Genomic DNA, 11,319 nt, shown 5'->3' on the forward strand with positions numbered 1-11,319 from the left:
GATAATGGAAACGTATATTTATTGACAACTGATTAGATCTCTTCATTCATGTAAACTCTGATACAGACACATAAACATTTTGCACCACGTTATTTCCAAGAGCTCCGGAACATTTACAAAATATTTGAGTAGAGATCATCATAAACATCATATCTTCCCTTTTTATTGCTCATAAATACCACGCATTGCATGTTGTAGCCGGCCGCGGTGGTCTAGCGGTTCTAGGCGAACAGTCCGGAACCGCGCGACTGCTACTGTCGCAGGTTCGAATCCTGCCTCGGGCATGGATGTGTGTGATGTCCTTAGGTTAGTTAGGTTTATGTAGTAATAAGTAATAAGTTCTAGGGGACTTATGACCACAGCAGTTGAATCCCATAGTGCTCAGAGCCATTTGAACCTTTTTTTTTTTTTTTTTTTTTTTTTTTTTTTTTTTTTTTTTTTTTTTTTTTTTTTTTGCATCCCCATAGAGCGAGACCTTCAGTGGTGGTGGTCCACATTACTGTACACACAGGTACCTCTGGTACCCAGTAGCACGTCCTCTTGCATTAATAGATGACTTAATTCGTCGTGTCATACTACCCACGAGTTCATCAAGGCACTGTTGGTCCAGATTGTCTCACTCCTCAACGGCGATTCGGCGTAGATCCCTCAGAGTGGTTGGTGGGTCACGTCGTCTATAAACAGCCCTTTGCAATCCCTGCAGGCATGCTCGATAGGGTTCATGTCTCGAGAACATGCTGGCCACTCTAGTCGAGCGATGTCGTCATTCTAAAGGAAGTCATTCACAAGATGGCGATGATGGGGGCGCAAATTGTTGTCCATGAAGACGAATGCCTCGGCAATATGCTGCTGATATAGTGGCACTACCGGTCGGATGATAGCATTCACGTATCGTACAGCAGTTACAGCGGCGCATTTCGGCCACACATAATGCCACCACAAAACAGCAGGGAACCTCCACCTTGCTGCACTCGCTGGGCTGTGTGTCTAAGGCACTCAGCCTGTCCGGGTTACCTCCAAACACGTCTCCGGCGATTGTCTGGCTGAGGCCATATGCGACACTCGTCGTTGAAGAAAAAGTGATGCCAATCTGTGAGAGATCCATTCGGCTTGTTGTTGGGCCCATCTGTGTCGCGCTGCGTGGTGCGTGGTTGCTAAGATGGACTTCGCCATGTACGTCGGGAATGAAGTTGCGCACCATGCAGCCTATTGGGAACAGTTTGAGTCCTAAGATGACGACTTGTGCCTGCACTAAAAGCATTATTCAAAATAGTGGCATTGCTGTCAGTGTTCCCCTGAGCCATAATCTGTAGGTAGCAGTAATACACTGCAGAAGTACGCCGAGCGCGGCATGTCATCGACAGTTCCTGTCTCTCTGTATCTCCTCCATTTAAGGATACCATCGCTTTGGTTCACTCCGAGACGCCTGGACAGTTCCCTTATTGAGAGCCCTTCCTGGGGTAATGTAACAATGCTGACGCAATAGAATAGCGATATTGACCGTTTAGGCATGGTTGAACTACAGACAACACGAGTCATGTACCTCCTTCCTGGCAGAACCTCTGGAACTGATCGGCTATCGGACCCCGTCCGTCTACTAGGTACTGCTCATGCGTGGTTGTTTACATCTTTGGGCGGTCTTAGTGACATCCCTGAACAGTGAAAAGGAGTATGTCTGTGATACAATATCCACATTCAACGTCTATCTTCAGGAGTTCTGAGAACCAGGGTGATACAAAACTTTTTTTGATGTGTGTATGAACGTACATTATCAATGGATATTGATTTCTGTACCCCTATAGCTGTATAAATCAAAATTTACCTCACGTGCATTTAACCACAATATCTTGGTGGATGCTGATATTTCAGGCTAGACTGTAATGGGCAGATGAGTGAAACCGAGACAGATGGAAAGCAAATAAGTAAACTCTTGTTTATTTCAAAAATAATCGCCATATCTGTCAATGCATTTAGCGCATTCTGAGGCAAGATGGTCAATTCATCCATGGAAAAGTAGTAGTTGTACTCAGGAAAGCACCTCTTCGTCAGAAGCAAATCGACAGCAGTGAAAATCTTCTTCAGGACTCAAAACATTTGGAAACCGCATGGGGAGAGGCGGACTTTATGTGGGATGTATAAGGACTAAGGACTAACGTTGCCCAGGTCTCATTTTCTTAGTATATATATGACTAATTCTTTTAGTTATGAGAAATCCCCACAGAGTACATGCACAGTATACAGTGTAATATAGAAGTCGGAGGAATCGAAAAAAGAAAGATGTAATTATTACAGTGTACTAACTGGCTAACTAGCATAGAAATAAAACTTCCTAAAAAGTAAATATTATAGCTGCACATCGATTTTTAAGAAACTCGTAGGGTCAGAAATAACGTCTGTAATTCGTACCTTAACTTTCAGCGTCATCCTTGGGGACTGCGGAATCAACTGAACTGGGTTGCCAATCAGTATCCAGGATACCCAATCATCATTTCAGAGAACGGTTACTCCAATTCTGGAGGACTAAACGATACTGACCGCATCCAATATTTTACTGTAAGTAGAAATTTGTACACAGATTTGAAAACAAATTTTATCTTTCTAAAGACATACCATTACCAAGAATGCGCTCTTATTTCTAGGCATACCTCGGAGCTGTCCTGGAGGCGATACAGACTGACGGTGTTCCGGTTATCGGATACACAGCGTGGAGTCTCATGGATAACCTGGAATGGAATGCGGGGTTCACGTGAGTAACTGTCATTTTCTCACGCTTTAAATGAAGTAATTTAGGTAAAACATAGATATATTCCATTATCAATAAGCCACCGAGCCATTCTTTGTGTTTAATACAACATAATGTCAAGCTGACTGTGCTACCATATTTACAAAATTGTTTCACTCATTACCGGGACCTGATGGAGAATTTAAAACGAGGGGAGGAGATGAGGAGGACTATCACTTCTACACCTCTAACCTGCATACATTGACTGAATGAAAACTGATTGCTGCTGCCTAATCCCCTAGCACTTGGTGATGATCTAAGTTGCCGCTCCTCTTGTGTCAAAACAAGAAGCAGCCGTTAGAGTTTGTTATTCCAGAATAAAAGATAAGATACACATTCATAAAAGCATAGGGGACCACTTCCTAGACTTCCATTTTGTTGAGCTCCAACCAGTTGTGGCAATGAGCTGATAATATTGACACTAAATTCTTATAGGGTGCTTCGAGGAGAAACAGTGTTATGCCAGAACGATCATATGAAAAAAAAAGAAACTAGAAACTTCACATGGACGTAAGTCCTACTCGGAATGGTTTTCTGGGTAATACACGGTTTCTGTATTATTCAATACAATATTAGGTTAAAAAATGTATACATTACAACATGTATACAACATATATACAACATGTATACAACATATATATATATAGTTTTAACACATTCACCACTAAGCATTATGGTACACATCACAATACAGATGTGGTACAGTTCACAATAAATGTTCGAGTATCCCACCGACAATTTGAAGGCATTTGAGCACTCTTGGGAGAACATGTTACGTTGCATGCCTGAGAGCCTCTGCATTTTCCGGAATGAGGACACCAGTGGGCACGATGCGAGCAAGCAGTTAACCTTTCGTATGCACCTGTCATTTATACGCCTTGTATTGTATTGTATGTTAACCGGGGACCTAGACGGAGAGGCTCCATCACCGTCGCAGCCGCAGTAGTCCACAACCCCACGACGACTACCGCAGTCCACTTCACCCCTCCGCCACCCCCCACCGAATCCAGGTTTACTGTCGGGTTCGGCCCCCGATGTACCCTCCAGGGAACGTCTCACACCAGACGAATGTAGCCCCTATGTTTGCATGGTAGAGTAATGGTGGTGTACGCGTACGTGGAGAACTTGTTTTTAAATCAATTACCGACATAGTGTAACTGAGGCGGAATAAGAGGAACCAGCCCGCATTCGCCGAGGCAGATGGAAAACCGCCTTAAAATCATCCACAGACTGGTCGGATCACCGGACCTCGACACAAATCCGCCGGGCGGATTCATGCCGGGGACCAGGCGCTCCTTCCCGCCCGGAAAGCCGTGCGTTAGACCGCCCGGCCAACCTACGGGCTTATACGTCTTAAGACTTCGTCCAAATCCATAAACACCAATCTAACGGCGTAAGGTCTGGCGATTTTGGTAGTCAGTTAGCTGTATTACCATGACCAACACTGCAATTGTGGTAAATTTCAACAAGTTTCATATGTACAAGGCACTTTACTGGATTAAATCTCTGATACATGAGTACGCTTTGTTACTCATTTGTTTGAAGGTGACATTCTATAACAGAATCATGAGTAATCAGACATTTTCTATCGGTGCATGGACGAGATGATTGTGCTGTGACCACATGGATGTATTATTTAAGAGAAGATCGAACATATCCCTAAGTCACAGTGTACATAGGAAAATTACACACACTAATCCCTATCTCCACCCCTTGTACCATTCTCATCCGTCACAAAGAAATTCAGTGCTGAGGAATCTGATCTATGGATCTCAAACACTAAGACACAGATAGCCTCGCTATAGCATTACAACGCCGACGACTGGTGTTCCGAAGGTATGGATACGCATAGCATCGAAATGAACGGATGATGTACTCAAAATCAAGAACGTCTGGGAAAGATGTTGAGACTGAGACCGAGGAAGAAAAGCCAAAAGTCACTTATGTGCCTTACGCTGGTCCAATATCCGGAATGATCGGTAAACTTCTAAGGGGACATGGCATTCAGTGTATTGTATTTTGCTTCCTTCAATTAAGATAAAAAGTAGTCTTTCCAATATTAAAAACAATCTTGTTCTTCAAAAGCTGGGAGTTCCATGTAAAATATGGCATGTCTTACGTTGGGCAGAGTATCAGAGCAGCCGATGAGACATGGAAGACAAATAATCGAATCAACTGTCGCCAAGCTCTGCCTTCAATATAATCATGAAATGCAACATGTGAGGACCAGTGTCGGGGCGCAAACGCCAAGTTTCTGGGAAAGCATAGTTAAAGAGTTTTCGGAATGAAGTTGTCAGAAAACCTAATTAACAGCAATGAAGGTTTCAGTGTCAGATAATGTTTGAATCAGCCACTCAATTTATTAAAGTCTCGCTTACTGTCGCATCAATCAGAGTTGAAAAACGCTGAGGGAATTGCATTTCATTGAATAGAAGTGCGCACTCTATTATAGAAAAGAAAGAGAGCAACAAAGAGTGTAGTGGATATCGGGAAACGAACGCAGCTGTAAATGGTGGCGTGAGGCGAACAGTATTTCACAATCCGGTTGGAGTCTAGGTAGCGAGTACACGTAGCAGCAAACCTTGCAGCACCTGAGGAAGACGGTTAGGTCGGCCGTCGAAATATTGTGCAGAAAAAAGAAACTATGGCTCGTCTAAACACCCGGAAGCTTGGTGTTATTCAGCAAAATCGTTAATGTAAAATTACCACCGTTACGCTAATGGCTCAGCATGTCGCTGCAAAGGACACTGAATGATTTATGCTGACTTATACCACTGAAGCCTCCTGTATTTGTGATGGATTTGGAGAAAGTGGAGTTTATTAATTAATGTTGGCAGAATATGACGCGCATGATACTGAGGCATCTAAATCAAAATACGTGTTCATGAATATGCTAAGTTAAAAAACGTTTTTAGATCGGAGGTGGCACGATTGTCACATGTGTGATTTCCCATTCGATGGCAATCAGTGGAACGGACATTCGTGTTGAGTAATGAAATAAATGGAATGTTTCTTGACACCAACGACTGGAATAAACTTAGCTGTTTAATAATGAAGGAACTGTTATTTCTCTCACAACAAAATGTATGTCTAGAAATTTTTGTTTGTTTTTTTCACGCTTCCTTTGTAACATATTACATAAAGAAATATTTGGTTGTTGATACTTCGGCGCAATATGAACATGTTCTTCTTGCTGACTTCACTGTAATGAGCATGCAGGCTGAAATAGCTGAAGAACTGCATTGCCCAGCACAGGAAGTTTATCTGAGGAAAGTGGCTATTAGAAAGGCAAATCTTGATTATCATCAAGCTGATATGTTACATTTAGTTCTATATTCCAAATAAAATTCAGGCTATGAAAACCTAGCCGGCCTAAGTGGCCGAGCGGTTCTAGGCGGTACAATCTGGAACCGCGTGACCGCTACGGTCGCAGGTTCGAATCCTGCCTCGGGCATGGATATGTGTGATGTTCTTAGGTTGGTTAGGTTTAAGTAGTTCTAAGTTCTAGGGGACTGACGACCACAGAAGTTAAGTGCCATAGTGCTCAGAGCCATTTGAACAATGAAAACCTATTAATAGTAATGTGTATAGCAAAAATGCATGAATCGCTGTTCTAAGGACTAAAACTGATACACAGACTGCAGATGTGCTTAGAAAGACGAGCGGAAGACGCAATAGGAACCTGAAACATATACAAATAGTCTTAGGAAAGGAATTTTACAATACTCATTTCAAGGAGCTAATGCAGAACGTAAGATTAATCTCTTGGGACCCATTGCTTTCAGCTTGAAAGCTGCAGTCGTGGAACAGTTCAGTAGAATTCATAAGGGTAAAATGTTTTAACATCGAACTGCTCAGGGCATTTTTCAGTTGGTTTGATATGGTGCAAGACCTAGTAAATTTGTATACTCACGAAATATATCGATCAGTTAATATGGGACTTATGATATGAAAGATAGTAGATAATAGATTTTTTGTCTGGTGTGTATAACAATATTAAGATGATAGATCCAAAAAAAAGCTAAATGATATGTCACTAGCCTTGTCGCAATTAGCAAATATAATATAATTTCCGAGAAGGCTTCACACCAAACCGGCTTGATGAGATATTCAGAAATCGAGCTATTCAGGTGTCAAGATCAAAGTCAGTATCGACGGAGCACAAGCTCGGATTCTATCAAGAATGGATAAGGAAATTGGCCGTGCTCTTTGAAAGGAACTATTCTGACATTTGTTGGAGCTGTTTAGGGAAATCGCAGGAAACCTAAATCTGAACGGCCAGAGACGCTGGTTTCAACCGTCGTCCTGCCGAAAGCGGATCCAGTGAGCTAACCACTGTCCCGTCTCAAAAATGTTCAAATGTGTGTGAAATCTTATTGGACTTAACTGCTAAGGTCATCAGTCCCTAAGCTTACACGCTGCTTAACCTAATTTATCGTAAGGACGAACACACACACCCCTGTCCGAGGGAGGACTCGAACCTCCGCCGGGACCAGCCGCACAGTCCATGAGTGCAGCGCCGGAGGCCGCTCGGCTAATCCCACCCGGATGTGCCATCTCGCTCGACTATCCCATAATGTATATGCTGGAAGATTATAGACCACAATCCCTAACTGGAAGTTTCTTCAGCAAGGAAATACGGAAAATGACATACCCATCCATACAAGTAGTTGAAAGTATCATGCAGGGAAAAGGAAACAAAGCTTTCCTAAAATGGATGAGTTTGGATAAAACTTACAAATTCTGGATTACCTTATAACAGAGTACATGTGTATACAGGCATCTCACCGCAGGGTGGGAATCTCTAACATGATGCATTTCTTATCATGTTTTGTCTGAAGCTTTGCCATGAAAACAAACAATTCATTGTTGACTTCACAGGATGCCAGTTATTTAACACTGATATGGCGTCCGCCCGATCTCTTATTCGAGCAGCCAGCAGGAGTATTCTTGTTGGGAGATGTGTGCATAAATTTTTCTCAGGTGTGTGAGAGAGAAAGAGGGAGGGAGAGGGACAGGGAGACGGAGAGAAAGAGAGAGACAGGGAGGGAGAGGGATAGAGACAGAAATTTGGATATTTGTGGTATTATCCTATGGGACCAGACTGCTGAGGTCATCGGTCCCTAGGCTTACACACTAATTAAACTGACTTAAACTAACTTTCGCTAAGGACAACACATATACACACACACACTCATGCCCGAGGGAGAACACGAACTTCTGGGGGGGGGGGGGGGGGGGGGGGGGGGAACACCGCGAACAACCCTCGGCTGAGAGAGGCAGAGAGAGAGTGAGTTCTCAATTTGTTGGATGATGGCACCTTACACATTACAGGTGAAGCTTATATTTATATACTGATGCTGTGTGTGCACAAGGAAAATGATGATTATCTTTACTGTAACGTCAGAGGGGCGTGAGGTGTTACAAAGCACAATTACGCTATTTTATTCATTTTGATTTCATTAATTTACCTATCAACGCCACCTTGCATTTTTTTTTAATTTCGCGAAAATGTGACATCGTTAAGAGGTTATGTGGCTTGTGGAGTCATGATTGTGACATTATTCATAAGATAACCTAGCTTGCGTTCACACGCCTAGATCGCTGACCTCCTGTGTAAGTGATATCACAAAAGTAAACAAAGTGTTTCAGGTGCCCAACAGCTATTCTACTATCACAGCATAAACTATATATAAAACTGTCTTTTTCTCAGCTACGGAAGAAGTAACACTTATCAACTAACTAATCAATTGAATTTAAGACACATGAATGGTATATACTGACTTCCACTATCCTCAGAACTCCACCTGCATACATGAAACCAACAGCACAGACAATTTGTAATAGAAGTCAAACGAGTAACAGTACTACATACATGTACCAGCGATATTAATGGTATACAGTGCCACATATCAAGAAGGCAGAATCTTTGTGATATGGTTGAAGGCTCTATACCACAATGGATTGATTTGGGCATTGAATAAAGAAACTATTTAAGCTATACTGTACTCAGATATGCCGTTATCATAAGGTGTTTCGTGATATTAAACACCGATAGTCCACTAAAATATTGGGCATGGCCTTTAAATTTGAGGTTACTGTTTCCAGACCTCCTTCATGTGACCCATCTTATCATATATTTTCATTTCTCAATATAAACATTTTTTGGTCATTAGAAAGAGTCTCGATTATTACAAATAACCCTGCATATGTTCAGGATAGTATGAGATTCAGAGTGTAACTATACAGGGTGGTCCATTGATCGTGACCGGGCCAAATATCTCACGAAATAAGCGTCATACGAAAAAACTACTATGTCTAAAATTGTGAGCCATATGTTTGTGACTCTTACAGCGCCATCTATCACCAAGCGAAAAAAGTGGTCCACCTGAAACATTCATATTTCTTTACGTAATACACGAATATGTAATAAAAATGGGAGTTCCCATTTTTAAAAAAACAGTTGATATCCGTATGACCTATGGCAGCGCCATCTAGCGGGCCAACCATAGCGCCATTTGGTTTCCCCCTTCCAGCTAGACGAGTTTAGTTCTTTGTAGTTTTTACGTTTGATGCTTATGTCGTGAGATATGTGACCCGGTCACTATCAATGGACCAACCTGTATATGCTGGTACAAAATACTTTAATAAGCTGCCTGCTACAGGACAATAAGAAATTGGAAACCCAACATGTCACTGAAATTAACTGAAAACACTGGTTTTTAGCCATTAACATTTTAATTTGTAGAATACGGAAATGCAGATCTGAGAGTGGCACTGAATGGAATAACATCCGTAGTTACTGTAAGTCATTCAGTGAAACACAGTAAATTGTGATACTTGCTTCTCTCTGTTAATGTACTCACTGTCTCGTCCGACATTAGTGATGGTCCCTTTACATGTATGTATCACTGCATCATGACATTCGTCTGAATTGAGATGCTCATATTTCTGTACACAGGGTTAAGTATGGTCTGTACGAGGTGGATTTCAGCAGTCCAAACAGGACCAGAACGCCCAAGGAATCGGTCGGCTTCATGGCAGAACTCTTCAGCAGTAAGCAGCTACCAGACCAGTACAACTAGTAGCAGGTTCCGAGCTCACCACAGGAGAACTGCACATCATCATGTCAATGTAGTGACTAAATGGATCACTTGTCAAATTCACTACAGTTACATGAGGTAATAAATGTGTCGTATGCAACTACTGTATGTAGATGTGTCCACGCACTGCCTATGTTAATAAATTTCCAAAAAGAAAGTCTACACTTCGACCAATGTCTTTTTTTCTGGTACAAAAAGAGTATCAAACGAAAACGAACACTCCACTGATGGAGTATGGCAGAAGTATTCAGTAGTAAGTAGCTGCCAAACCATCACAAAAGGCGACGAGAAGGTGTCGGCGTTGAGTGACTGTAGGAGGATACAAGATGACCTACACAAAATTTCTTGTTACTTTGATGAACTGCAGCTAGCTCCATATCTAAAAAAGTATAACTTAATGCAAATGAGTTAGAAGGTAGCCTCACGTAGAGCATAAAATAGAAAAATTGAGAGATTAGATCAAACCAGTCAGAAAATGAATGACCTATTGACAATCCCCACACGCATTTTATTCTCCACATGTTTCCTTTAGTTTTTCGCTGAAATAGAAATACATTGAATAATTTAAAACCATTTCGCCTTTTTAAGACTACAACAAGTGTTAGGCAGAGTAGGGACATTTTTTTCATAACTTTACGAATTAAGATTATGTCACATAAACTTGAAGAGGTTGAGCATCAATATGGAAACACTGCGGGAAATACATGCTTGAACATAAATGATGATTCTAGCCAAGCCTGCAGGTTGCGCTGTTGTATTCGCTCACCAGCGACACCTCTGCAGTGTCCTCAATACGTTGCAAGTATCGTCAAATTTACCCTGATCCTCAGGCACACATTCCTGAAAGGATTCAGTCTTGTTGGCTAGATCTTTAGCCCTGCAAGCATTTCTCGAACTTCCTCTCATTCTCCTTCCCCTTTGGAAAAGGTAGTACCAACACGAAAGGCGACGAGAAAGTGTCGGCGTTGAGTGGTTGTAGGAGGATACAAGATGACGTACACAAAATTTCTAGTTGCTTTGATGAACTACAACTAGCTCAAAATCTAGAAAAATATAACTTAACGCAAATGAGTAGGAAGAATGAACGTTTTGTTTCACGTATCAATACCGCTCCACAGGCGTCAAAGTTGGCAACGGAATTCCCCGTTCCTGTCAGACGCTGATGGCAGACATTTGGTATCCAGCGGATCCAATGGCGCACACCTGTTGAGCCACGCATCCAGCAGCAGTGGACTACGAACGCCCTCTGCCGCTGCTTTATAAGTCGGCGGCATTCCTACAACGACAGTTGCTGCACCCCTCTGCAGCCCTTCTCTCGTTGTCGTCGTGTATAAAGTCGTGCATAAAAAATCCCATAAAGAAACTTCCTGGCAGATTAAAACTGTGTGCTGGACCGAGACTCGATCTCGGGACCTTTGCCTCTCACGGGCAAGT

At 42.2% G+C, this 11,319-nt stretch overlaps 1 protein-coding gene across 1 annotated transcript in view; it reads left to right on the forward strand.

Moving 5' to 3' along the window:
- The window catches only part of LOC126281381 (myrosinase 1-like), a 30,618-nt gene extending 20,563 nt beyond the window's left edge, over positions 1-10,055 (forward strand). The window contains exons 9-11 of the mRNA XM_049980300.1: positions 2,419-2,553; positions 2,640-2,746; positions 9,744-10,055. Coding sequence (XP_049836257.1) covers positions 2,419-2,553; positions 2,640-2,746; positions 9,744-9,867 — 366 coding nt within the window. The 3' untranslated portion in view covers positions 9,868-10,055. The remainder of the gene's footprint in view (positions 1-2,418; positions 2,554-2,639; positions 2,747-9,743) is intronic.
- The last annotated feature ends 1,264 nt before the right edge of the window (positions 10,056-11,319 follow it).

The sequence above is a fragment of the Schistocerca gregaria genome, chromosome 7 (assembly GCF_023897955.1).
Source record: "Schistocerca gregaria isolate iqSchGreg1 chromosome 7, iqSchGreg1.2, whole genome shotgun sequence".
NCBI classification, from domain to species: domain Eukaryota; kingdom Metazoa; phylum Arthropoda; class Insecta; order Orthoptera; family Acrididae; genus Schistocerca; species Schistocerca gregaria.